Source organism: Cricetulus griseus, chromosome 7 (assembly GCF_003668045.3).
Source record: "Cricetulus griseus strain 17A/GY chromosome 7, alternate assembly CriGri-PICRH-1.0, whole genome shotgun sequence".
Lineage (NCBI taxonomy): Eukaryota > Metazoa > Chordata > Mammalia > Rodentia > Cricetidae > Cricetulus > Cricetulus griseus.
In genome coordinates this window covers 91,788,133-91,815,974 of record NC_048600.1, presented here as the reverse complement: position 1 = coordinate 91,815,974, position 27,842 = coordinate 91,788,133, and the positions used below count along the sequence as shown (strand labels likewise).

The 27,842-nt window shown below is 50.3% G+C and overlaps 1 protein-coding gene across 1 annotated transcript; it reads left to right on the top strand.

Moving 5' to 3' along the window:
* Positions 1–24,674, top strand: Slc13a2 (solute carrier family 13 member 2). Its single transcript, XM_027426573.2, has 12 exons — positions 1–102; positions 15,424–15,552; positions 17,346–17,482; positions 17,577–17,776; positions 18,688–18,859; positions 18,982–19,104; positions 21,420–21,638; positions 21,823–21,911; positions 22,199–22,320; positions 23,149–23,310; positions 23,931–24,068; positions 24,507–24,674. The coding sequence occupies exons 1-12, from the start codon at positions 1–3 to the stop codon at positions 24,672–24,674; spliced, it is 1,761 nt and encodes a 586-aa protein (XP_027282374.1).
* Positions 24,675–27,842: the final 3,168 nt, after the last annotated feature.

The following is a 27,842-nucleotide window of genomic DNA, read 5'->3' as shown; positions in this document are numbered from 1 at the left end:
ATGGCCACCTGCTGGCAGGGCCTATGGGCCTATCGCTTCTACTTGATTGTGGTATTTCTGCCCATTTTCCTGTTGCCTCTGCCAATCATTGTCCGAACTAAGGTAAGGACTTTGTGGGTCTCACTAGGCATAAGTAACTCTAGGAATGGCAAGGGAGAGACCAATGGAGCCAGAGTGGGGCATCCTTAAGATTTCCTATCTACTTCCCTCCCCTGAAAATGAGGCCACCACCTCCTGGTCTTCCTGGGAGCCAACGTTGGTTTCTGCAGGGCATCTGGCACCCAGTCCCTGTGCAAACTGCTTGGGTACAGTGGAGCTGCTGGTTTAAGGACAGAAGCAGTTGCATAAAGGAAATGCAGGAACAGACAGATGAGTTTCTCTGATTACTGTGTGTCCACTCAGCCCTGAGCTCAGTGCTAGGCAAGAGACAGGAAGAAGCAAGAGTGCAGCCAGCTTTTAAGAGGGACAGTAGGAGAAAGCTGGCCTTAGACAGTTGTGCCTTCCAAGGTAGAAACAGAATAAGTAACTGACCTGCAATCTCCCGGGTGGGCCACTGAGGAAGACCCCTTTCTGTGACACAGCCAGAGCACAAGGTCCCTGCCTTCTTGCCCATTCCAAGATGATATACTATACTCTTGCTCTTATTCATTTGACCCCCCACACACACCTCTCCTGCCTGCACTGCTCACCAAGGAACCCTGTTCCCCATCCAGTGAGGCAGGTCCCAGTGTCGCATTTTACAAATGAGGAAAATGAAGGCAAATCAGTTATACCAGGTCCCGGGACAGAACTCAGCTCCATGGAGCTTGGGTCCTATGCTTTCCTGGGTTCCTCTAAAAGAAAATGAATATTAAATAACAAATCTCAAATTAGTCTGGGAGCCTGGGGATGTAGTTTAGTGGTTAGGTCTGCCACGTGCAAGGCCCCGGGGTTTGTTCCCTAGCACCACCAAAACTAACAAGAAATACCTGCATTTTAATGAAATTGTCCTGGGGCTTTGGGAAGAAAGCCCCAAGAGGGTCTCATAGTATAACTATGCAGTCTAGCTAGCTGCCTTTGCAAATGGATCGGAAAGGGCAGAGCTGGAGGTGTGGCTCTGTCTCCAAGGCTGATAGTGACTCTTGGCCCTGGACCATTCCACGCCCCCTGGACTGCCCAATGAGCCACTACTGGTTGCTACAGATAGGGAAATCAAGAAAGGCCTTTTGGTTTTGTTATCTCTGAGGGAGGAGGCCCAGGATATGGCCCCTAACACTTGCCTAGCAATAAAGCCTGGCTGATTTTTGAGATGACCTTCTCAGGCCCAAACCAGTGGCGTCTCTATGCCTGGAATCTATCAGATAGATTCCAGACAGGCTGGAACATGTGTGACACCACCGCCACCATCCTGGAGAAGCACATATAGCTCAGAAAGATTCACTGTTTTGCCCTGGGGTCACATGGGGGGAGGAAAAGCCTGAGTTGGTCAGGGAAGCTGTGCCTCTCGGTGAGAATGCAATGTGTTAGGGGCACCTGCCTCTGGCACACAGGCTCTGCTTACCCTCTCCTGACTCAACTATCCTGAGGGGCCAGGCCCACCTCTGGGCCTTGGGTTCCCACCCCACACAGGAATTCTGTTCTGTTCGCCACCCCTGCTCCACCGAGCACATGAGCATATAAACAAGCTATTGCGTTTCTCATGTCGAACAGACAAGACCCTTTACTTCAGCTCACATTCACTCCTTCTCTGTGCCTGTTTTCCTTCTCTATGCACATTCCTCTGTGGCTGTCTGCATCCACACACATGTGCTTTCTCTCATCATCTCTGACTCCCAGCGGCTTCCAGAGGCCCATTCTCCCCTTCCTCAGCCCCACAGCAGGATTTGTCCCAGCTGGTCACACACCTCTTTGCCATGTTGTCTTCACTGGACTTTGGTGACACCTAAGTTCTGCCTCCTCCTCCCCATACCATTCCTGGACTTCTCCATCAGACTCTGCAGGTTTCCAGCACCCCTCCTGTGCCCCCCCACACCCCTCCCAACTCCTGGTCAGCTAATTGTATGCTGTCTCATGATTTGAAATCATCTCTCCAGCCGGGCGTGGTAATGCCCACCTCTAATCTCAGCCTTCAGAAGGCTGAAGCAGCAGGATCATGAGCTCAGAACCAGCCCGGGCTGAGTGGTGAGAACTTGCCTAAAAAGCAAAACAAGAACCCCACCCGCCACCCCCAAGTGTCTCTATGCCCACAAGTCCTCAGTCTAGGATCCTACTCTAAACCTCTACAACTCTATTAGCCAGCTAACTTAGCTACCTGGTCCACATAAATATTTCTCTATATGAAGCCCAAGCTTCCCCCCATCCAACTCTAAGCTCAAACTGCCATCTCCAGAAAACTCTTCCCACAGTCTTGCTGCGAAATGTTTCAACCTACCACCTTCCAACACTAGCCATGACTCAGGTCATTCTGGATGGTTCGCTTTCCTCCATCTGCTCACGCACCAGCAGGTCCTGTGCACAGACTGTCCCCTCAACACACTACAAATGTTTTCAGTTTATGATCAGACCAAATATCAGTAAACTCACTCTAAATTGAGACTTTTGTAAATGGAAAATGCACTCAGTGTACCCACTAATGCCCTCCCACTAACCCCAGCCATGCATTGCAGCTCGGGGCAAGGCACGGTTTGCTGCTCTTCCTTACTTTGCCCAGGAGCTGTAGCTTGCTACCACCGCCCCTTATCACCTCAGGTGATCTTACCGCAGGTCACCAGCCTGGGGAAAGAACAGTATGCCACCTTTGCACCTTCCCAAAATCAGAAAACCATAGGTGGAACTGTCAGAAGTTGGGGACATCTGTGTTCTGAATGGCATCAGTCCCCACCTGGGCAGTCTCTCTACCCTGTCTTTTCTCACCTGTCCCTGCCTTTCTGACATCTCTTTCCACCCTATTGTCAGGGGGATCCCCAAGACCTCCTGCCAACCCCATACCACCTTCCCATTAAACTTAGAAATCAGTTTGGACTTAAGATGCCCAGGTCCCCGAGGCGCTGCATGGGCAGAGCAGTCACTCAGACTCCATTGCCTGTAGACAAGTCACTCAGACTGCATTGCCTGCATCCCATGCCTGCTGCTGGAGGCTTCTCTCTGCTCCTGTCTGGACTCATCTCCTCCCAGATACGTTCTCCTTCTTTACAGTTCCACTTAAATCTATTTCAGAAGCCCTCTGTCCCACTAGTCACTCTGGCGTTTTATTTGCAGAGAAGTCCCTGTTTTAAAGAACATGTCTGGGGCTGGGGAATCTGACTCAGTGGAGAGAGTGCTTGCCTAACAGACATGAAGCCTTGGCTTTAGTCCCTAGCACTGCAGAAACTACTTAGAGTGGCACACTCCTGTAATCACAGCACCAGGGATGCGGAGGCAGGAGGATCAGAAGTTCAGAGTCATCCTTAGCTACACGATGAGTTTGAAACTAGTCTGGAATATATGAGATCCTGTCTCAAAAAATGTATATTTGTTTACTTTCTTCCTATTTTTGAGGCAGGGACTTTGGCTTACTCTCTGAAGACTCCCATGGCCAGGTGTGTCAGAGACGCCCAGAAAATACTTGTTGGGTAGATTAATGAAGGTGGTGCGCATAGGGGGAAAATATCCTGAATTCCTATTGTATCTGCTCTGTAATTAGCCCAAAACTTAAGCCTAGCCTCCTAGCTCTGGCCCCTCACATGGGAAGCAGAGCCCCCACCAGCTATCACCCTCTGTGATAAAATAGCTCACATTTATTGGATGTGTTTTATGCGCTCGGCATCAAGCCAAGCACCTCGAAGCCTTAGCTCACTTGTTTCCCACGGAGGCCTCTGCTCAACTGTGATGTTACTGCTAGTGTCTCCATTCCATAGACATGTAAACCAAGGCCCAGAGGAATGATGCAACTTGCTTTCAATGCCATCTGGAAACAAAAAACAAAAAACAAAACACAAGTGGAGTCAGTAATCTGGTCTTGGGGTCTCTGCCTGAAGCTGTCTGGAGAGGCAAGGAGGCCCCCATTTCAGCCCTTCTCAAGCCTTTCTCATTCATGACCACCCAGCCAAGTATTCCACATTCCTTCTATCACCATTGTTTGGGACACCCTTGCTTTTTCCCAGGGGCAACTGGACAAAAATACAGATGTTCTGCCCCCAACCTAGTTAGGGTCCAGAGGAGGAGACAGGGTATATGTAGTGAGGAGGCTGACGTGTTCAGACTGAATACCCTAAAGGGCAGGTGTAACCTCAGCTGCCAGGGGCTCACCAGGGGCAGGTAGTGGGAAGCAGAGGGCCAGCATGGGGCCAGTACTAGCCAGTATGTGAAAAGAATGATCATCAACCTCTTGAACTGCTGTCGCCTTTGACAGCCGACAAGGCACACAGTGTGGCATTTGCCCAGCCCTGAAGGCAGAAGCACCACTGTATGGCAGAAAGCTTGTACCACTCATCTCTTCCCATATGGGTGGACCTCGTACTCAATGCTGAGTGGTAGGTACCATTTATGTGTTCTGGAGAGAGGATGAGGGGGTGTTGTCATTCCTATAGGGGTGATGGGGGACACACACACAACACTTGTGTACTGCCCAAGCTGTGGAAGCAGGATGGCAGGTATTGCCATACATGGCCTAGGGAGGAGCTGCCCTCAGTACAGGGCTCAAGTAGGGCCACCCAGGGAGTGGACAGTTACCCTAAGACCAGAGTGGCAGTCAGAGCCAGCTCAACCCAGCTCTGGGTGAAGAATTGTCCAGGCAGAACTTGAAGCAGGTGCAAAGAGCCAACGCAGGCGTTAGCTTGGCAAGCTGACTGGACAAACAACAGTGCTGAGCTAGGGGCCTGTGCCATCACAAAGGAGGGGAGAGGGCAGGCTATGGTAGCCCCGTGAGGCTAGGGAAGAAGGGTCAACTTTATGCTTCAGGCAATAAGGGGTGAAGAGCATGCTCATATCTGTGTAAATGTCAGTCAAAAATGTGAAGGCCTCTTGGAACCCAAAAAGATCACCTGCCAAACACAGTAATGGTGGCATGTTGGTTAGAGACCATTTGAACATGTTTATGCTAAAAATAGAAGAGAGCAGCATTTCTTAATTGTGGGCACAGGACACAGTCCCGCGCACTTTAGAACTGGTGATAAGCATCCTCAGGTCAAGCTCAAGCCCAAAGGCAGAGGACATGTGTACAAGGAGTTTAGATGCTCTAAAGATAGAGCATCTTAACTCCTTGCAGAGTGCAGGGTGCAGAGAATAAAGCATGACTTTTGGAGCCAGATAGATAACAAAGGGCACTTCAGAGCATGTGTGGAGTACACATGCCCAGACCTTCTGATCACCAAGGCTAGGAGGCTGATGGAACAGCCAGCATCAGGATGTCCCATCTCCAGGGCTCCATAAACTCCACATGCTTCCTGTCTGCTGCTGGCTCCTGGAGAGCACAGAAGGCCTTGGGCCCTATGTGGACGTCCCACTTTCCCACAGCTGCTCAGACAGGCTGTTGGCCCCACTAGGGCCTCAGATGCTCCTGTCTACGAAATAGGGCGGTGTGTCTTGTCACACAGCCCCAAGTGATGAGCTGTGGTCCTCAGGAGCAGCAGAGTATAGCACCTGGGATATATGGAGATAGGTTTCACCTGGAAGGAAGATCGAAAGGGGAGTTACCCTCCCAAAGCCAGAGGTCCCTGAAATAGAGACAGAAAGTACTCTGACGTAGACTTTGCCCCCTGACTACGAAAGCATGTAGCACCCCTAGGAGCATTGTGGGAAGGCAGGTAGGGTCTTCAGTGGTAAAACCTGATTACTGTGTGGATGGAGGCCCCGTGGCCTCTGAGAGGACTCAATTCGAAGAGGGCTGTGGGACTGCCAGTTCATATCACTGAGCTTGTCTGCTCTTCAGCAGACACAACAGGCTTGGCTCCAGGCACAAATCGTGATGTCAGGAGTCGTCCCCAAAGCTTTGTTAAAAGTCCTGTGGCACCATGAATTCACCGTTTCTGTCTGATGTGCTGGGAGTCCCAGCTACTTGGCAGACCAAGGCAAGAGCTTTATTTGAGCCTAGGAGATCAAGGCCATCTTGGGTGTAATATAGTGAGATCTGGACAAGGGGAGAGAGAGAGAGAGAGAGAGAGAGAGAGAGAGAGAGAGAGAGAGAGAGAGAGAGAGAGAGAGAGAGAGAGAGAGATCTGACAAAGGCATAGCTGTATTTAAGGTTTTGCCAAGTGATTGACTAAAATTTTGTGATTATGAATATTTAGAATGTGACTTATCAGGAATTATGGAATTATCTTTGGTTCCCTTAGTGGCCATTTGCCTCCCACCTCAGTATCTGACCTAATATCTTCCCGATGGCCAGGTAAAGCTGATGGAATGGATTGTTAAATTTAGCAATCCTAGTAGCCTCTGCTAAGGCTGGAGCTGAGAAGGCCATCAGCTAGCAGCTGAGTGAGACCCATAGAAGAGATCTTCCAGCTTGGCTGTAGCCTCTCATTGCCGGTCCCTATCTGTGTATTCAGAAAATGCTTCAGGGTCTGACTTTCTTCTGATCTACAATCAAAAAAAAATCTGTGTACCCGGGCATGGTGATGCAGCCAGGCAATGTTGGCGAATGTCTTTAATCCCAGCACTAGGGAGGCAGAGGCAGGTAGATCTCTGTGAGTTTTAAGGTCAGACTGGTCTACAGAGTCAGTTTCAGGACAGCCAGGGCTACATAATGAGACACTGGCTCAAAAACACCAAGAAAAAGAAAAGTGCACATGACCTCTCCCAAACCTGCACCTGCACCTGGCCAAGGGTGCTCCCACCTGGCCAAGGATTCTCACACCTGGCCAAGGATGCTCACACATGGATCAACAGACTCTTGTTTTGGTGAAAGAGCTTTGTATTGGAAAGAAGGGGGTGGGGATAGAGAGAGAAGACAGGTGCGGTCCTCAGAAGGTAGTGTAAAGAAGTCATTCCCAAAAGGAACCAAGTAAATGGCACTCACCCAAGTAAGAACAAAGGCTGCAGCCACCATTGCTGTGCTTGGCAGAGCCTCAAAGGCAGGTAGGGGCACAGGAGGCTTTTGAGTGGATGGTAGCTTCAGGTGTCCCTAATGGCGGATGCTGGCATGGGAAGGGTCCAGAAGAGGGGCACACAGTGCCATTGTTTGGTAGGGTGATACTTGGCTGTCTCCAGCTGGTCTGGAGTTAGAAATGGGAGACAGGAAAAGGACACACTCGTGTTTTGAGTTAAAGGTGCTGGGGGTAGGGGTAGGACTCTGAGCCAGGTGGATCAGAGACTCGGGGACAAATTCTCATAGCTGAACTGGCCATTGTCCTCTTTGCGATTTTTATCTATTTAGTCATTAAACGTATCGGGAAATTAACATCAGCCAGTTATTCCTGGGAAATATCACACACAAACACGCACATGCACACACACACACACACACACACACACACACACACACACACACACAGAGTTTCTTCATTTCAGTATAATTTATTTTCTTCATGGTTCTGTGTTGTTTTACTTTGTGCAATTTAAAGGCTTAGTCTGAGGAAAGCAGGAAGGGTCCTGGTTCCCAAGGTTCCTGTACGTGCATGCAAACACTGTCACACACCCGACACAGCACCTACAATGTGGCCCTCCTCCTTTCCTGCCTCATCTTCTTTTTCTTCTTGGGCTGAGATGGGGCCCAGAGTCTCCTGTGTGCTAAGCACAGACTCTGCTGACAAGCTTCCCCCGGCCTTTGTGCAGTTATTTAATTAATACACCAGGCTGGCACTCCGCTGTCCTGGCTTCAGTCCTCCAAAGGCCTCCCGTTTTCATGGTCCTGACTTCTAGATAAAGTTCTAGCTCTCTCTCAAGGCAGACAGGATTCTTTTGGAGTATGCACATCTTCAGGAGCCTGGCCTCTCTGCCTCATCTCAACCCCTCTGTACTTACCCTCCCCCACAGCACTGTTACCCACCAGCTGAACTCCTACACGTCCCTTAGCACCCACTCAGCACCTCCTTCCCTGGAAGTCTGCTTCAGTCTAGCAGAAGGGGGCTAAGGAAAGGGCATCTCCCCTTGGGACCCTCCCTCTTCTGGTCTCTCCTTTGCAGCAGTGCTTGGCAGGTTGCCACTCAAATGTCTCAGCTTGCTCCAAGCCCCGAGAATGCCCTGTATACCCTGCCAGCGGCATCCCCATTTTCTGGAGTTCAGGGCTGTAGGCCTACCATATCCACCCCAGGTTAACCTTCAATCACCAGGAGGAATGGGCTGGGTCACCTTTGAGACTGTGGACATTCACTCCTGCCTCAGAGCCATGAGCTATGCTGTGTCTGTGCCCTTGTCCTTCCCTGCCTTTGCTATTCCCCAGGGTCCAGAGTCAGCCCTGGCTTCTCTGGCACCCTCATTTCCTTATGTACCCACCAGGTTGCTGCTCTCTAATGAACCCTGCCCGCTGTGCACTAGGTTCATCCCATTTCCACACATCCACACCTGCTCCCCACCTCCTCCCTACCCTGTCCCCACAGGAAAAATGTTTATTTTCTTCCTATAAAGGACATATGTGCACATACGGCTAGAAATGCTTCATGGTGCTTGGTGTTCTTTTTTTTTTTTTTTTTTTTTTTTTTTTTTTTTTGGTTTTTCGAGACAGGGTTTCTCTGTGTAGCTTTGGAGCCTGTCCTGGCACTCCCTCTGGAGACCAGGCTGGCCTCGAACTCACAGAGATCCGCCTGCCTCTGCCTCCTGAGTGCTGGGATTAAAGGCGTGCGCCACCAATGCCCAGCTGGTGCTTGGTGTTCTTTAGAGTAAAAAAAAAAAAAAAAAAAAATCCAAGAGAGGTTAAGTGACTTGTTCAAAGAATCGCAGCAATAAAGCTGGGTCTGGCACTATTTGCTGAATAGATGTGTTCTTTTCACTGTGAAGAAGTAAGCCTCCCACCATGAGCCTGGAGACTGCCCTAAGCAGCTAGTCTCTCTGTCCATTGCTGACTCTGCATGCCAGCCTACCTTGCCAGTCCACGCAGACTCCCTGACGGCCAAGCTGGGCATGAATCTCATCTTTTGAGGCTGTGCATTTGTTCGTTCTGTTAGTAGATGGTTGGATGACAAAGATTAATATTCATTAATTTCATAAAACTAAATGCTGCCAGGCAAGGTGGTACACACATGTGATCCCAGCATCTGGGAGGCAGAGACCAAGAGATCCCATCGTGACCCATAGAGTGAGCATAGGTCTCAAGAAGATGGGGATAGGCTCTACTGCAAAAGGAATGTCCAGCTAAGATCCAGGAATGAACTGGTGTTGACCAGGCAAAATGGGGAGGAAATGGAAGTCCAAAGAGAGGAACTTCTGCAAAGGTCTTAATGACCAGACAGAGGACAGAGGACTTGAGGGAACCCCGGGAGACCAATGTTTGGTGAACTGAAGCAGAGTCATTGAGATCAGAGTGTTGCCTGTAAGGCATCCAGACCCAGGTATGGGACTCAGTGTTAGAGATCTTGGGCTAACATGACCCAGAACTGAACCCCCTAAACAACAAAAAATAGTTACTAGACAAGAATAAATTGCCTTAGTGTTACACTGAGGACCCAGAACTGGGAACGGCTCCCCTCTTGGCCCGAACTCCGTACAAAACCCTCTGCTGTTTCCTGAACCCTGGGCCCACAGATAACCCTGGCATAGTCTCTGCCTTCGCTCCAAATGGGAATTGTGTCCCTGGGATCTGTGCTACATAGTGACCCTAGGGGGCTGCCAGAGGCCAGCATGTAAGCCATTGGGGCTTCATGTCAGGGCTGCCAGCCCACATTCACAGTTCTCAGCTGTGAGGCAATGAGCCCTAGTGTGGCTTGGAATCCCTGGATTCCCCATTCCTAGAGCTGGGGATGCTGACCTGGAATCAGACATGTTGTGGAGAAGAGGAAAGTCCCACCAGTGCCTCTAGCAGTGCCCAAAGGGTAGCACAGAACCTCACAGCACCCTGGCAGTACCCCAGCTCCAAGCTGGACCCTCCCACCTTCAACAAGTGCATGAAGGCGCTGTCAGGCCTCCTCACTTCTGTTTTTCTCAGAATATTACTTGCAAAGGAAAGCAATTAGGAATCCTGGTTTCCAGAAAAATCCCATTGCAGTTTAAAAGAATGTGTTTCCTTGTTGGTGCCTTAGAGAAACACATGGCACAGAAATCACTGTCATTTCCCACAGTGATGGTGTAAAGAGTATGGACTGGGAGGTAACTGCTGGAGCTGATATAGACAGGCATCCAATGTCTGATAGCTATAATCCAGTATTTGTAACAGAGCCAGGCCTGGTGGCATATGCCTACAGTCCCAACTACTCGGGAAGCTGATGTGAGATGGCCATTTGAGTCCCAGAGTTTAAGGCCAGCATGGGGAACTGGGGAGACACAGCGCAGTGCGTAAAGGGATTGCTATATAAACACGAGTCAGATCTCCAATGAGTGACTTTAAAAATGAGTTCAGTGGTACACACCTGTGATCCCAACACCACCTGTGATCCCAACTGTGTGAAACTGGAGACAGGATCCCTGAGACTTGGGGGCTGGCTAGCCTAGCTGAGTCATCAAGACCAGTGTTCAGTGAGAGACCTGTCTCAAAAAACTAAGGTAGAGAGCAATTGAGGAAGACATCCAATCTCAAACACACACACACACACACACACACACACACACACACACACACACAAAGTGAAAACAGTACAGATGAGCCTCAGGTTCATAAACCCGTTTCCCTGTTGTTGTTTTTGTTTTTTTGAAACAGGATTTCTCTGTATAACCCCGGCTATTCTGGAACACTTACTCTGTAGACCAGGCTGGTTTCAAACTCACAGAGATCTGCAAGTTTCTGCTTCCAGGGTGCTGGGATTAAAGGCGTGTGCCACCACTGCCGGGCAATAAACCTGTTTTAAAGTTGAAATACTTCTAAGATAAAACTGCCTCATCTACCTCGGACATGCTCAGAACACATTTGTCTACTTGGGCAAATTCATCCAACATAAAGCCTACATTTTGTTGTCAGATTTTCAGTTATTTTATGTGTTTATTTATTGTGTGTATGCATACATGTGTGACGTGGTGCGTGTGGGGGTCAGAGAACAACGTGTGGGAACTGGTTCTCTCTTTCCACCATGTGGATTCTAGGTTTTGAACTCAGGTCATCAGGCTTGTCAGCAAGTGTCTTCCACTGGGCCATCTTTCTGGCCCTGCTTTTTTGTTTGTTTGTTTGTTTTGTTTTTGTTTTTGTTTTTGTTTGCTATGAGTAAAGGTCTCGTGTAGCCCAGGCTTGCTGAGAACTCCCTATGTAGCTGAGTATGCCTACCAGGCAAGTAGGCTTACACACAAGCACCCCATGCTGGCACAAAACCTACTTTATAGTAAAGTGTGGAGTGCCTCTTTTTTATTAATTGAACACTGAATCCAAAGTGAAAGGCAGAGTGGAGAACAAAGTATGGCATAATATGGAAAGATGTGTTGGTTGGGTGAGGTGTGGCCAAGTATGGTGAGGTGTGGTAAATAGTAAGGTAGGGCAAGGTATGATAGGTATGATAAATATGATAAAGCATGATAAGGTATAGCAAATTATGATAAGGTAGTAAGGTATGGTAAAGTATGGTAAAGTAAAGCACAGTGAGGTATTATGGTAAGATGTGGTAAGGGTGGTAAGGTATGGTAAAACATGGTAAGGTATGGTAAAGTATGGTGAGGTGTGAGAAAACATGGTCAAATGTGGTAATGTATGTTAAGGTGTGGTAAGAGATGGTAAGGTGTGGAAAATTGTGGTAAGATATAGTAAGATGTGGCAAGGTATGGTGATGTCTGGAAATGTATGGTAAGGTGTTGTAAGGTATGGTAAGGTTTGGCGATTCATGACAAGGTGTAGTCAGGTATGATAATGTGTAGTAAGATATGGTTTCTAGTGAATACTTATCAGTTTGAACATCACGGTGTAGAAGAGTCATTATGGAACTATCTGTGAGCCAGAACAATCTATGCTGACTTTGCTGGTTATGCCAAGAACCATAATCCAGGAAGAACAAGCAAGCAAGGTTCATTATGCCTTGGCAGACTGCGAAGGAGGTGGAACAGGGACACAGGGCTGGAGCCAGCAGGGGCTTTGAGATGCACTGGAGGAGCTAGGCAGAGCCATCAAGGGTGAGGGTGGGAGCGCATGCTAAACTCTCCAGGAAACACCTCGACAGTGTGGTCATGAGGTCCCAAAAATGAAGCACCTTACCTGGGTGTGGTGGCATACACCAGAAAGCCCAGGCAGGAGAGTGGCATGAGCCCCAGAGTTTGCCTCAGCCTTCCAAATTCTGAGATTACAGGCATGAGCCACCATACTGGGTGAGGGCTTGGGGAATAGTTCGATGGTATAGTTCTTACCATGTAACCATGAGGACACAAATTTGATCCCTAACACCCACATACAAATCCAGGCATTGTGGCACATTCTGGTAACTTGAGTGCCAGTATGGAGGTGCAATCCCTGGGGCTCACTGGACAGCCAGCCTAGGCTACGGATAAACTGCAGGCCAGTGAGAAAATCTGGCTCAAAAAATAAGGTAGATGGTTCCTGAGGAACAACACTTGATGTTGTCCTCTAGCCTAAACACACACACACACACACACAGAGAGAGAGAGAGAGAGAGAGAGAGAGAGAGAGAGAGAGAGAGAGAGAGAGAGAGAGACAGACAGAGAGACAGAGACAGAGACACAGAGAGACAGAGACAGAGACAGAGACAGAGACAGGCAGACAGACAGACAGACACACACACACACAGAGAGAGAGAGAGAGAGAGACAGACAGACAGAGAGACAGACAGATACAGAGACAGGCAGACAGACACACAGACAGACAGACAGACAGACAGACACACACACACACACACACACACACACACACACACACACACACACAAAGCAAAGCCAAGACCTTTGATGAATTCAGCTACAGGAGGTGGCAGGCCCTGAGAAGGTGATTGTTTGGCTTTAGAACTCAGTTCCTGCCGCCACCTCTCGAGTCACAGGGAGTCTGAGACCCCGGAAAGGGGAAGAATTGAGCATAGGTGGAAGGTAAAATCCAGGGTTTAAGAGCCTGTGGACCTGGTTTGCCTACTTAATATTTGTGTGACTTTGACATGTTGACCTAATTAATCTGCATCTTTCTTCTTGTTTCTTTCTTGTTTTTGTTTGTCTTTTGTTTTTTTGTGACAGGGTTTCTCTGTGTAGTCCTGGCTATCCTGGAACTCACTCTGTAGACCAGGCTGGCCTCGAACTCAGAGATCCACCTGCCTCTGCCTTCCGAGCACTAGGATTAAGGTGTGTGCCACCACCGCCCAGCTGCATCTTTCTGTTTTCACCTGTGAACTGGGGAGATCATTTGGGACCTCAAGGAAAAACTGAATGTTACTGAAAAGCATTCAAAACCCACAGGTCATGGGGCTTGGCAGAGAGATGGCTTGGGATGCTCAGCAAGACAGTCTTCTGGAATCAGTGGTGTTGACCCCTAACCTCCTTCTGTCTCTGGCCAGACAGTTTGAGGGTTGGAGGCACGAGGATCCAGAGAGGATGGCCTGCCCTTAGTCCAAGGGGTGGGTAAGCAGTTGTCTGTCCAACCAGGGCAAGTACAGAGAAGCAAGAAAAAACTGGCATCAGCAGAAAGCAGCTGGTCGAGGAAGGAGGTGGATCTCTGGTCAAGGGTCATGGGGGCCCTACCCCTGAGCTAATGAGTTCAGGTTCAGGGCTAGAAGGGGTAGAGGTTGAGTGTATTCAATCAATTCCTGGCATCACTAAATAAACCAGTGCTTTCCCAGAGACGGCCAAGAGCATGGCACACAGTGCGGCTCCAAGAGTACCTTCCTATGTATTTCCAAGGGCGTGTTCTCTGGAGCCCTTGGCCTTATGCAATCCTGCCACTCAATCCCAACTGCCTGTCCTAACTCAGCCACTCCTTAGCTCTCCTGAGACCTTGAGCAAGCCACTTGTTCTCCGGGCACATCCATAAAGTAAGACCACCACACCCACCTTAATGGTGCTTATGTTTTCAACACAGAAGTCCTAAAAGTTGCTCAATAACAGCTTCCTCTTCCCCCAGGCCTCTCCTCACTCTCCAAGAAACTCCCAGCATCATAGTACTTAGGCTACTGGGTACTAAGGGTGAGCCTGGCAGTGAAAGGAGAAGGCAAACATTTGGATGGGTAAGAGAGTTGGGTCTGAGCCCACAGTCTATAAACCCCCCTGCTGGTCCTTCCTCAGCAAACAGTCCCTGCCCAGAGGCCCCGGGAGAGGCTTTTCCAAGGAGGCTGGACCCCTAATGTCTTGGACCCATGTCTGGCCTCTGTCTAGCTTAGGCTTAAGGTCAGGATCTGTGGGCCTAAAGATGGAAAGGGGGAGATTTCTGGTACCTAAAGTCTGTGCCTCAGAGTCACCCCAAATTCCTTGCACAATGCAAGGATGGGAGAAGCTCTCACATAGACTGTAAAAGTGAACTGTGCCTTGGTATGTGTGCCCAGTGACCCAAGCAGATCTTCTGCCTCCCAAAACTCCAGGGGATTCCTTCCCCTTGGACAAGATTAGCTTCAAAACTGAGGCTCCAAGGATCCAGATGCCACCAAGCCGACCCTGTCCTGGGGTAGAGCTCAGAGGCAGAAGGCTTGCCTAGCATGGACAAGGCCCTGAGTTCAACCCCCACCCAAGTCCTACTAAGTAAAGAAACAAACATGAGTTGAAGAGGACAGAGGTCCTGGGAAAGATGTTTTCCTCCAGCAGCCTTGCTCTCAGCTGCCTCCCCTGGGCCCCTGGAGTCTTCTTGAGCTAGGTGAGGCCTGTTATGATTGTTATAATGCCTAGGCCCCAAGGTCAAAGACAAGAGGAGGACACTTTGTTTATTGTTTGGGATGGGGTCTCATTGGTGGCACACACCTTTAATACCAGCTCTTAGAAGGCAGAAGCAGATGGATCTCTGTGAGTTTAAGACCAGCCTCGGTCTACATAGTGAGTTCTGGGCTAGCCAGTGCTACACAGTAAAACTCTATTTCAAAACAAACAAACAAACAACAACAAAGATGAATGAACCCAAACCTGAGGTAGTATCTAGTCCAGATAGTCTAGTCCAGGCTGTCCTCCTACTTGCTATGCCGAGGATGTGTTTGAACTCCTGAACACCTTGCCTCTACCTCCTGAATGCTGGGGTTTATAGGCTATGTGGTGCTTGGGATTATATATTATAATGCACTATGCATGCTAGAATACTCTACCAACTGAGTCACATCCCTAGCTCTTCATTGTCTGCTTCCATTTTGAGATGTGAACCTTGGACTTGGGAATCAAGCATTCATAGGCTCGCCTCGTGCTGGTACAAACTGCCTGGTTTCTCTTGAGGGCAGAAGAGAATGTAGCTGCACCCTCTAACCCCTTTCTCTGCTTCTCTTCCCCTGCCCACAGGAAGCCTACTGTGCTTATGCCATCATCCTCATGGCACTGTTGTGGTGTACCGAGGCCCTGCCCCTGGCTGTCACGGCCCTATTCCCCATCATCCTCTTCCCCCTGATGGGTATCATGGACGCCTCTGAGGTGAGTACCCCATCCACAGCAGGAAAGGCTACAGGGAAGTGGGGAATCTTCCCCAGAGCCTTGGAACCAAGGTCCTGGAAGAAGGGTGTGGGAGCTAGGAGGCAGAGAGTACCCTAGAAACGTGTGGCTGTTGTGAGATTTCATTCACAATAGGAGGGATGAGCCTTGCTAGAAAGATGCAGGTCCTACAACAAAGAGAAGGGCGATGAAAGCCAACTGAAGAATCCCCCAACAGATGGTCTTTGCTGGCACATTGCTGCAAGCCTGGCACTGAGAGGCTGAGATAGGAGGATCTTAAGTTCAAGACCAACCTGGGATACCTAGTAGACCCTGTCAAAAACAAACAGAAAGATAAACTGTCACCTGTCTCCACATCCACATAATCAAAGTGAGGGCTTTTTTTTTTTCTAAGACACCCTTTGGATGTCAAGATACAGGATGCTCAATTCTCTTACATAAGATATATAGTGTTTTCATAGAGCCTCACACAACCTCCCTGTGATACCCAGTATGAGTGAATAGTTGCTATAATATATTGTTTAGAAAATAGAGTTGAGGAGGTGGCTCAGGAAATTGCCTAGCCTCACACCATGAGTTCAATGCTGGGACCCACCTTGTGTAGAAAGAGACCGAGTCCTGCAAGTTGTCTTCTGATGTCCACACTCTAGCCATGGTACACACACACACACACACACACACACACACACACACACACACACAAATAAATAAATGTAAAACAAAATTTAAAGAAAATAATGTAGAGGAAAGCCTGTACACATTCAGTATAGATGAAAGTTCTGCCTGAGTATTTTCTACACAAGAGTGCTTCATCCATGAATGCAGACCCCACATACAAAAGTTTGACAAAGGGATATATATATACATATATATATATATATGCTCATATATAGACATACATATATATATATATATATATATATATGATCTATGTATTGGATGTGTGTATTATGTATGTACCCTCAGAGATCAGAAGAGGGTATTGGGTCCCCTGGAACTGGGGTTAAGGATGGTTGTGAGCTGTGGTGTGGGCGCTGAGAACTGAACTCAGGACCTCTGGAAGTGATCTTAACCACTGAGCCATCTCTCCAGCCCCCGACTATATACTTCTAATGTAATGGCTCTTAAGTTTGAACTGCACCAGAACCACCTGGACTGAGGTACAAAGCAGATAGATGGGTCTACCTACCTCTGATGTGACTCAGACGGAGATAAAAAGGGTTTTATCTCTATCTCATCCCCCTTTCTCTTTTTCCCCCTCTTTCCCCTTCCCCCCGCCACAGTTCTTTCTCTTCTTTTTCTCTTCCTCCTCCCCAGTCTTCTTCCTTCTATCATTCCTCTTCCCCCTCCTTCATTTTAACACTGGGGCTTGCTGTGCAGCCCAGGCTGGTCTAGAATTCACATCCTTCCTGTGTCTGGGGTTTCAACAGAGCTACCAGGCCTGGCTCAGCATCTTGTTTGTAACAAGTCTCAGGTGATGGTGAAGATACTGGTAGAGACCACACACACTTTGCAGAAAGAGCAGGGAATTAGTTATCTCCAAATTCTCTGCTTGAAGCACTCCTGGATTCAGGCTACAGCCTCCTGGTCTGTCAGTGAGTTTGGTGGGAACCTGGCTCCTGTCCAATGACTGACTGCCCAAAGGCCATTTCATTTTGGTTCTAAGGTCCCAGGGGAATTACAGTTGGTAAGGATGTCATGAAGACTCCCCATAAGCTTGGAGGTATGTGGGTGGGGAAAGACCCCAGGGTCTCAGATACATCTCCACTCTCCAGGTCTGCATAGAGTACTTCAAGGACACCAACATACTGTTCATCGGGGGGCTGATGGTGGCCGTTGCCGTGGAGCACTGGAACCTGCACAAACGCATTGCGCTCAGAGTGCTCCTTGTCATTGGAGTGCGGCCCGCCCTGTGAGTTCGAGTGATCCAGGGTGGGAGAAACATACAGGCATCCCATGTCTGGACGGAAGCTGGAATGGCTGTGTTTCTGTCTGTTTGCCTCTAGGCTGCTTCTGGGCTTCATGTTAGTCACCGCCTTCCTCTCCATGTGGATTAGCAACACGGCCACTACAGCCATGATGCTGCCCATTGGGCATGCAGTCCTGGAACAGCTTCAGGGTTCACAGAAGGATGTGGAGCAGGGCAATGATAACCCCACTTTTGAGCTCCAGGAAGCTAGTCCCCAGAAGGAGGTGACCAAACTCGGTAAGAGTCATGAAGCAGACCCTGCCCCCTGACATGGCTGCCATTCCCAAAGGTCCACAGGCAAAAAGGCAGGCGAGTGACCAACCCATCCAGGTCTTTCTCGGGCCTTCCTAGGTTTAAAATGCCAGTGGAGTCTGCTGAGATATCTCAGGTGGTAAAGGTGCCTGCCACCAAACCTAAAGACCTGAGTTTGATCCCCAGAACATACATGAATGAAAGAGAGAACTGACTCCTGAAAGTTGTCCTCTGACTTCCAAATGTGTGCTGTGGTGCATGTGTGTGTGTGTGTGTGTGTGTGTGTGTGTGTGTGTGTGTGTGTGTGTGTCTGTGTGTCTGTGTGTCTGTGCGTGCGCGCGCATGCGTGCATATGTGTAATAATAATAATAATAATAATAATAATAATAATAATATTTTGTTTCAAAAATATTAAATGCCAAGATCCATGGGCTATGTAGCTCAAGGTATCACACTTGCCTAGCATGTTTGAGGCTATGGATCCCATCCTCGGGAACACAAAATAGTAATAACAATAACAATAAACACCGACCACAGAGCAAAGCGTTCTGTGTTAGTGCATCCTTCAATCCTAACAATCCATGAGTTTGATGAGAAGTGAGCTGAAGTCTGTGGAGCAGGAAATACTCTGGGCTTCATCCCTCCTGCTTAGTCTAGGTAACTCCTCTGCTTCTCTGTGCCTCAGTTTCCCAAGAGAAGTTGGACCAGATTGTATCTAAGAACACCCCCCCCAACCCAAAGCTCCAAAGAATGCTGGAATCTGGGAACAGTCTCCGTCCCTCTGGCAACTCAAGTCCAGCTGTTCATCACCAAGGGGCCCTGGAGGCCACAGGACCCAACCAAGATCCCAGCAGCTGGTCTTGCACCTGTCCCCATGTGCTTTCTCTTGTTCGCAGATAACGGACAGGCCTTATCAGCTTCTTCAGAGCCCAGAACGCAGAAGACCGGGGAGCATCTCCGCTTCAGCCAGGGCCTGAGCCTGTGCATTTGTTACTCAGCCAGCATCGGGGGCATCGCCACCCTGACGGGCACCACCCCCAACCTGGTGCTCCAAGGCCAGGTCAACTCGTGAGTGCCAGAGGTGGGGTGGGGGAAGGGATGAATGGGGACTTGTGCTCTTGCTGAGGGGGAAATGGGACCAGGCAGTTTCAGGGACAATGTCACACAATAGCCCATGTCCTCTTCTTCAGGCTCTTCCCCCAAAATGGCAACGTGGTCAACTTTGCCTCCTGGTTTGGTTTTGCCTTCCCCACCATGATCATCTTGCTGCTGTTGGCTTGGATATGGCTGCAGGTCCTCTTCCTGGGTTTCAAGTAAGTGGTGCCATAGGTAAGAGAAGCCCAGCTTCCTGCCTGTGCTCCTGGGGGGGGGACCATGCCAGGAGAAGCCCTCTCCCTCTCTAAGTACTTGGCCACTCATGCAAGGGAATAGGCAAGCTGAGTCTGGAGGAATGGTCAATTCTGGGATTGAAAATCATGTCGTGTGTGTGTGTGTGTGTGTGTGTGTGTGTGTGTGTGTGTGTGTGTATGTGTGTGTGCACTCGCACACATGTTTATATGAGTGTGTATGAAGACCAGAGGTTGGCATTAGCTGTTTTCCTCAATCATTGTTCCCCTTAATTTTTTGAGACAGGATCTCCCAACAAGCCTAGAACTCATCCAGGTTATGATGGCTATCCAATGAGCCCCAAGGGTCCTTTGGTCTCTGCATCACTAGTGCCATTTTTTATGTGTGAATGCTGGGGCCTGAAGATCTTGACACTTTACACAGCAAGCATCTTACTTGAAAACCACATCTCCTGAAGTTCCGCCCCCACCCCCCACCACCCAGGCACTTGGGGATCCCACAGGGAGCAGAGTCAATTAGAGAAGCATTTGAAGTGATCCTTCTGTTTGCCTGTCCATGTACTGGACGTTGGGATTCTTAGACCGTGAGCAAAATCCCTAGCCTTGCCATTCTCCATCTGCTGTGGATGGTACAGTGGGAGCCATAAGAGAGGGGAGCACAGAGAGTGGGCATTGCAGGAATTCCCTGGACATGAAATCTCAGTGGATTCTTGCAGGATTGATAGCCAGTCAGGTATAGAAGAGGGGGAGTCATCCAGGCAGGAGAGGCACAAAGCACAGAGGCTACAAAGACATGGGTGTGTCTGGAAACACTTCTTCTCAGAGGCTGAAGTGCAAGAGGCTGTCAGGGAACAATTATGGAGGACTTTGTGAGTCACATAGAGTTGGGACCTTGTCCTTGAGGCCAAGATGAGGAGTAAATTTTATCCTACATGCAACCCTGAGTTACTCCTCATTCCAGTTTGAAGACCTGTGTTGAGAAGTATTAGGTAGCCAGGTGTGATGGTACATCTGTCAACTCAATACCTGGAGAGCTGAGGCAGGAGGATCGTAGAGTTCAAGGCCAGCCTGGGTTACATAAAGTCCTGTCTTAAAAAACTAAAGTGAAGTAAAATAGTCAGAGAGCTTGCTAAGGCTCTGCTGAGCTCAAATCTGAAATCAATCAGTGATGTCAACTGGCCTCACAGACCAGAGTGGTGATCTGAGTATTACTGGGGTGTGAGCCATTATTCATCCATCCTTTCCTGGCAGAGGGGAGCCACAGCAAGTTGTCAGGCTGTACTTTGAACAAATCTCTTGGGCAGGTACAAGGAGGCTGGATTAAGGTTGGGAGCAGATGGGAAGCAAGACACTAATTGATGAAGTCAGCACAGTGTTGGATACTGTGAGGAGCCAGAGATGTGTGAAGCATGGTCTTTGCCCTGAGAAACTCACAGACCAGCAGGTGATAAGATTTACCCAAGTGTAAAGCTAAATGCCAGTACGAGTTAAAGAAACAGCACAAATGCGGGCAAAGCCTTCTGAACAGCTGCCAGGGATACCCAGGGATAGGCACAAGGTTAAGGGAGCAGTTCCTGGGACGTTAATGGAAATGGGAGCTCAGAACCAAGACCTGAAGGACACTCAGGGTCTGGGCCACTCACCCTTCTCACTCTGGGCAGAAAGGGCTCAGCACGAGACCCCTCAGAGGAAGGGTGACAATGGGGAAGACAAGGAAAGTGGAGCTTTCTTGTTGAAGAAAGACCACAATCTCAAGCCAGGCATGGTGGTACCACTATTATAACCCCAGAACGAAGGAGGCTGAGGCAGGAGGATCAGGAGATGGGAACCAGCTTGAGCTAAAAACAAAAGAAAGGGTTAGAAATGTGAGCTGGGCGTTGGTGGCGCATGCCTTTAATCCCAGCACTCGGGAGGCAGAAGCAGGCGGATCTCTGTGAGTTCGAGACTAGCCTGGTCTACAGAGTGAGTTCCAGGAAAGGGTCCAAAACAATACAGAGAAACCCTGTCTCGAAAAAAAAAAAGTAACAATAGAGAGTTTACCTAGCATGCATGAAACCTGAATTTGGTTCCCTGTCCCACATAATCTGGGCATGATAATGTATGCCTGGAATTCAAGGTCAGCCTGGACTATATGAGACCCTGTCTGGGAGTGGGGGGTGGGAGGGAAGGGAATGCCATGATGCCCCTCTGGGTCTTGGACTCTTTTCTAGAGCCAGGACCTTAGGGTTTTGCCCCATGCCTGGTACAGACCCTTCACCCACTGCCCCTGCCTCTGCCTGCAGCTTCCGGAAGAACTTTGGCTTTGGGGAAGGAGAGGAAGAACGGAAGCAGGCAGCCTTCCAGATCATCAAGACCCAGCACAAGCTGCTGGGCACCATGAGTTTTGCAGAAAAGATTGTCACTGTCCTCTTTATTGTTCTGGTGGTGCTCTGGTTTACCAGAGAGCCAGGCTTCTTCCCAGGCTGGGGTGACACACTTTTTGCCAACGAAAATGGGCAAAGGTGAGACCTGCCAGGTGGCAGGAGGGGGGACTGCTGGGGACTCTGCACTAGAAAGCAAGGAAAGGAAGGCAGGAGGGAAGGGAGTTGAAGAAGGGACAGGTTGGCCTGGCCTCTCACCAAGCATGTTGATGGTAGGGACCTTTCTCTGTCCTCTACTCAACCTTCCCTTCTACCCCTCCCACAGCATGGCATCAGATGGGACAGTGGCCATCTTCATCAGCCTGATTATGTTCATCATACCCTCCAAGATTCCAGGACTAACTCAAAACCCAAGTAAGCATATGGCCTGGGGCTGGGAAGGGTCTCCAGAGGCCCCCGCCTGCAGGTATATAGCCTACTGCCTACTACCACATCCAGCAGGAGCTAGCAAAGCCTAGAGGGGTTGGGGTGACCTGCCAAGGACACAGGGACTTAGGGACAGAGTTGGGATACTTCAGGGATTGAGACTGAGGGACTCCCTTCTACCTGGTTTACTAGGAACCCACTCAGAAAAGCCTCAAGTGGAGGGGAGGGAAGGCCTTTTGACTTTTGGTGACCACCCTTGTCTGCTTGGGGAGTAGAAAAACCAGGGAAGCTGAAGGCTCCTCCTGCCATCCTCACCTGGAAGACAGTGAACGATAAGATGCCCTGGAATATCGTGATCTTGCTGGGTGGGGGCTTTGCCCTGGCCAAAGGCAGTGAGGTGAGAGCCTGTCTGAGGGAAACCCTGGGATAGCCCCACACCAGCCTTAGGTACCTTTCTCCAGCTGGGTTCTTGAAGCCCAAAGAAGAGTAGGCCTCTCTCAGTGATGAGCCCCACCTGCTCACCAGCCATATAGGCTTGAAGCCATAAGCCTGAGCATCCACAATGCTAGCATGGGCTTAATGCAGTACCAGATGAAGCCTCCAGGCGGCGCCAGATAACAATCTTCCAGGGACTGGAGCGCCTTTCCCTTAACCCTCCATCCAAAAGATCTGAAATTCCCAATACTGCAGCTCTGGCTCTCTGGGTCCTGGCTGAGCTGAGCTAAGGGTTGGTGTAGGAGATTCCTGGGTCTATGATTAGTATACCCACAGACTGCAAGACACTTTGCTTGGTGTGAGGGAGACAGGAACTCAGGGCAGGGCACAGCATTAACATCAGGTCCCACACCCTGGCATGACAGTGGGCAGGACAGACTGGGAGCTCTTCCTACCCTGGGACTTGCCCATTTTCCCAATAGCCTCTTCCAAGCTTCTTCAAGCCCCACCACTACTACCAAAGGCACGGAGAGGTCTCAGGTGATTCAGGAGCTTCCAGAGAGTCAGGAAAGCAAGGCGATCATGCCCCCAAATTGTCAGGTTTCCTCCTAGAACCACCCCACCGCACCCCACTGTTTCCAAGTAGCAGCAGGGAGCCCCCTTGGTTCTAGCTGGGTACTGCCTTCCTTCAGAATTGTCTGACTTGAAGGCCGTGGAGGTGTGGGCGGGGCCAGGACCTGGGGACCCTGAGCTGTTCTGCCTCATATATATCGCCTCCTTCTGCCATCAGAAATCTGGTTTGTCTGAGTGGCTGGGGGACAAATTGACCCCGCTGCAGCACATACCGCCAGCGGCCACGGCGATAATCCTCTGCCTGCTGATAGCCACCTTCACTGAGTGCACCAGTAACGTGGCCACCACTACGCTCTTCCTGCCTATCCTGGCCTCCATGGTGAGCAGTCACTGCAACTTCCTCCTGTCACCCCTCCTGCCAGTTCTCTACACCCACCCACCCCCACCCCCGCTAATCACAGTGGCTGATCTAAACCTCCTCTCCTGTGTGGAGAGACATCTCCCCCAAGCTTCCCCCTTTTCCAGATGTTGAGCTCTTAGGTCCCAAGGCCTTCTGGCCCCTGAGTCACCTGTCCCAAGTGACATCACTCTTTGAGTATCCCAGTGGGGCTGGCTGGAGGCCTCACCCACTTCCCCACCCAATCCCTGTTCTGGTCATTCCAGAAGTGATGGGAGTAAAATTGCTCCCTGGAGCGTCCCCAGCCCCTTCCTCCTCAGGTGTGTTCCCACAGCCTTTGATGACACCTACTGAGCCCCTTTGAGATCGGTTTTATGGGCCCCTCCCCTCACTACACCCCACAGGGCAGGGCAGCACATTCATCCCCTCCAAGAGGTCAAGGGGCCCTCTCCAGGTCACCCAGAGCACTCTGCCCAGGAATTGGGTTCATGACCAGAGGGGGGTGGGGTGGCACAGCCCTCCACAGTGAAGAAGCAGAACTGGGGCCTGGCCTCCCCACTGAGCCTGGACCAGGATCAACTGTGCCCCCTGTCATCCTCCAGGCACAAGCCATCTGCCTTCATCCGCTCTATGTCATGCTCCCCTGTACGCTGGCTGCCTCCTTGGCTTTCATGCTACCTGTGGCCACTCCACCCAATGCCATCGTCTTCTCCTTTGGAGGCCTCAAAGTGTCCGATATGGTGAGTGGCAAGCAGCTCGGGATGCCTCAGCCCTCCCCTTGACCTGCCTCTCCATATCAAGGGACCATAAAGTAACTGAGGGACACTAAGGTTCCCAGAGAAGAGCTGGCCCTGGGGGTGGGGACAGCAGGAGCTCTGACATCTTTATGCGCTACAGTCCCAGGTCACAAATAAAGGGAGGGGACATTCAGAAGTGGGGGGGGCAGCATCCCCACTTACTTAATGAAATGGCCTAAGAGAAAATAAGGCTGAGAGCCCCAGAAGGAACTCCCCACTTTCCATGTTAGGATGGGCAGTCAAATAAGCGACAAAGGCATTGCCTAAGTTTAGACTGAAGGCAGGACTTTCCAAGGAGGGCTTTGCTGATGGGAGGGGTCCTGAGCACTCCTGACAGCTGAGGAGTGTGCCTCTGATTCACATTGGCTTGCCTCACCCTAGGCCCGTGCTGGATTCCTGCTCAATATCATCGGGGTGCTGGCGATCACACTGTCCATCAACAGCTGGAGTATCCCCATCTTCCACCTGGACACATTCCCCTCCTGGGCCCACTCCAACATAAGCCAGTGCCTTCTCAACCCGCCCAATTCCACCGTACCAGGTCTCTAGACTAGAATACAAACCTAGCTCTGCTGGGGAAAGCCCATCGGTGCCACTCCTCAGAGCCAGGAGAGGGCGCCCCAAACGCCAAGCCTCGGGCCAGTGTTGCAAAGTCGGCCGGGCGCATGTGCAATCGTGTATTCCTGTGTCTGCAAAGATCATGTGTATACTATGTCTCTGGGTACAGAGGACGATGCTAGTGTTTCCACGTACTGTGCGGGATGCACGTGTGAGGTATGGTCTAAGGGCGCCTCGGTGGTCTTATGCATGGTGACAGCGCCCGCCTTCTGTCTCCCAGATAGGCCTCCAGACCTCTTTGCACTATTTATTGAAAATATGGACTGGAGGCACCTGGGAGCGGGAACTCCAAGGTTCATTAAAAGCTTTTTCAGTAGAGTCCTGGTGATTTTCCCGGCGCTCGGGGCCTGGAAGCAGAGGTCGAGCACCCCTGCCAGGCCGTTTGGAGTGGGCGCAGCCACCCAGCAAAGCTGCAGTGACTTCACCAGCAGCTAATTGGGAGCTGCCAGTCTCTGCGTGCCTTTGGGAAAACCGGCCTCTCCGTTCCCAGAGCACTCCCTGGACATTTACATAAAACCCTCTGCCCCTGCCAATTCCTCACCGACCCTTCCTCCAGCTGGAAAAACCGGTCCCACTAGACCAGAGGAGACAGGCTGACCCATGCCGGATGCCCAGAAAGATGGACCCTCATCCAAAATGGCAGCCCACAGGAAGATAGATAAGACACACAGATAGGCACATAGAACAGGCTCAAACCTGCTGTGGCCTTCAGAGTCCAAAGCCAGACAGTACATAGCGATCTGCCTCCTTACCCGTCCCACTCCACATTCTCATGGACCCCAGTATCTGGCAAGGTGGGATGGATGATACCACGTCACCATCCATTCTAGCGTCAACACCTCTCCTAGGTTGGAAGTCCATCTCTGTGTCTGTCTTAAGTCTCTCAGTGTGGATGGTGCCATGTAAGCCTGGGATTCATTTGGGGAGTTTCCTAAGTCTACCCAATTCCCTTTTGCAGCAGAGGGAGAGGAAAAAAAGGTATTTACAATCAGATTCGTGCTCAAACGAAAAGGGAGTACCAGCTGTAAAGACGGAAAAGTTTTCATTCTGTTCACTATCTTTACAGAGCTAGGGACCCCTGGGGAGAGCAGCCAGGAAAAAACATGGCTGTCTCAGGGGGACATGGATACTGACAGATCGAGGGTGGGGGTGGGGGATGAGGCTTGTTAAGAGAGCTCTGCCCCCACACTGCCCACCCCCAAGCTGGCATTCCTCCTCACACATGAAGTACAGTCATAAACCATGTCAGCATCCCCCCCAAGGCCTCGGAACAGTCCCTAACGATGCAGTGGGCTCCCAGGAGGGCAGCCAAAGGGTCTTCTCTGTCACTCTGGGTACCTGAAGCCCAGCCCTGGCTGGGGAAGGCTTCATAGGGCATAAGCAACTGCCCACTCATTTGTTTGAGTTTTTGAGACATAGTTTCTGAGTGTAGCCAAGGCTGGCTAGGAACTCATGATATAGACTAAACTCGCTTCCTCAATCTCTTAAGTGCCACCAAATTCAGGGGTGCTCACTCAACTCTGTACCCTGTTAGCTCTATTCAGGAGGCAGGTGCAAGCTGAAGTCACACTGCCTGTCCTGGGGCAGGTGGGCTTACTGGTTCTCTCTTTTTTAGGGCAGATGAACACCAGCCAGGCTAAGGCCAGAGTTGGTGGGCCATGCTAGTACTGTCCAAGCCTCCCCTCCCACCCCCTACTGCTCAGACACTCCTCTCCTCAGCAAGCTGGGCTGAGGAGGGCTGGGCTGCAGGCAGCCAGCCCTTGTCGACCTAATCACCATCATTAACTGGGTAATAAAGCCTATGGACTGGTCTGGCCTTTGCAGGGAGGGCCTGTCAGCCTGGGTCAGGGCCATAACAACAGTCTAGTCACTCCAGGCCTCAGAAGGTAGATCAGGCCTGCTAGCTTAGGATCCTGGACCACCCTGCTAGGCATGGATGCCCCATTACTGCTGCCTTCAGGGACAGGGAAGCAAGAGGTTTTGGGTGTCTCCTGGCAGCTGGAATTCAAAAGCTGAAGACAGGAATTCCCCAATCCTGCAGGAAATCAAGAAACTGGAATACTTCACCGTGGCCTGCCAAATGGAGCTGTGTCCCCAGTTTCTTCATGCAGCCTGGTACGGGGAATGTCATATAAAACAACGAATGTATCAAGAGCACAGAAGTACTCCTCCCCAGAAGGACAAACTATCCCCAAAGCCCTTTCCAAGTTGTCTTATGGGCCATACTTTGTGACCACAAGGTACTGTCTTGACCTCTCAGGCCTAACCTTGGTCTCAGCAAAGAGGCCCAGATTTCTGAGCTAACTTTAGAAGTTTCCCCATTCCTGTGCCCTGAAACAAGGATGGTCCCTGTTTCCTACTCCTTCCCTATATAGCAACAGTCTATATGGGCAGCCTTAGCAACCAAACCATGGAGGCTGCTGCTACCAAGCCTGTCAGAGACACCCACAAGACAGAAAAGAGCCTGTTAGGTAGATAGGAACAAATCAAGTCACCCTCATTGTCATGTTCATCTTCCCCCAAAGCACTGTAGGGTTCAAGATCAGCCCCCTCCAATTAAGTCCCTGTGGGCCTCTGTCTCCCAGTCTTTGAGGGAGGATGGAGAATGCCTGGTTCTCCAGCAGGGCAGCCACCTGAAGGGGTAGCCTGCAGCCTCCACTGCAGCTGGCTAGAAACAGGAGGCCTAGGAAGAGCCAGCCTTAACCTGCAACACAGATATGTTGAAAGGAACAAGGGGAGGGGGCGCAAGACTGTGACAAAAGTGGGTAAGCCTTTGAGGGTTCATGGACCCCGTGTCCAGAGCCCTGGTAAAACTCACACACATTCCTGTGTACCAGCTCTCACAAACCCTTCACCCACACAGTCACAGAAACCCACAGTCAGACCCATGTGCAGAGGCTCACACAGGGCCAGACTCACTCAGACACACACACAGTAACTCCATATCCTAACATAGCCATGAGCAAGCCTGAGAGAAAGGGTACCTGTGCAGTCTGCAGCAGAAAAACAGAAAAACTCACTGTTCTTAGAGACACCTCCTCTGATCCCAGTGGGGAGGGATTAGGAACTGAACTCTGCAGTCATCCTGCCTGGAGGACT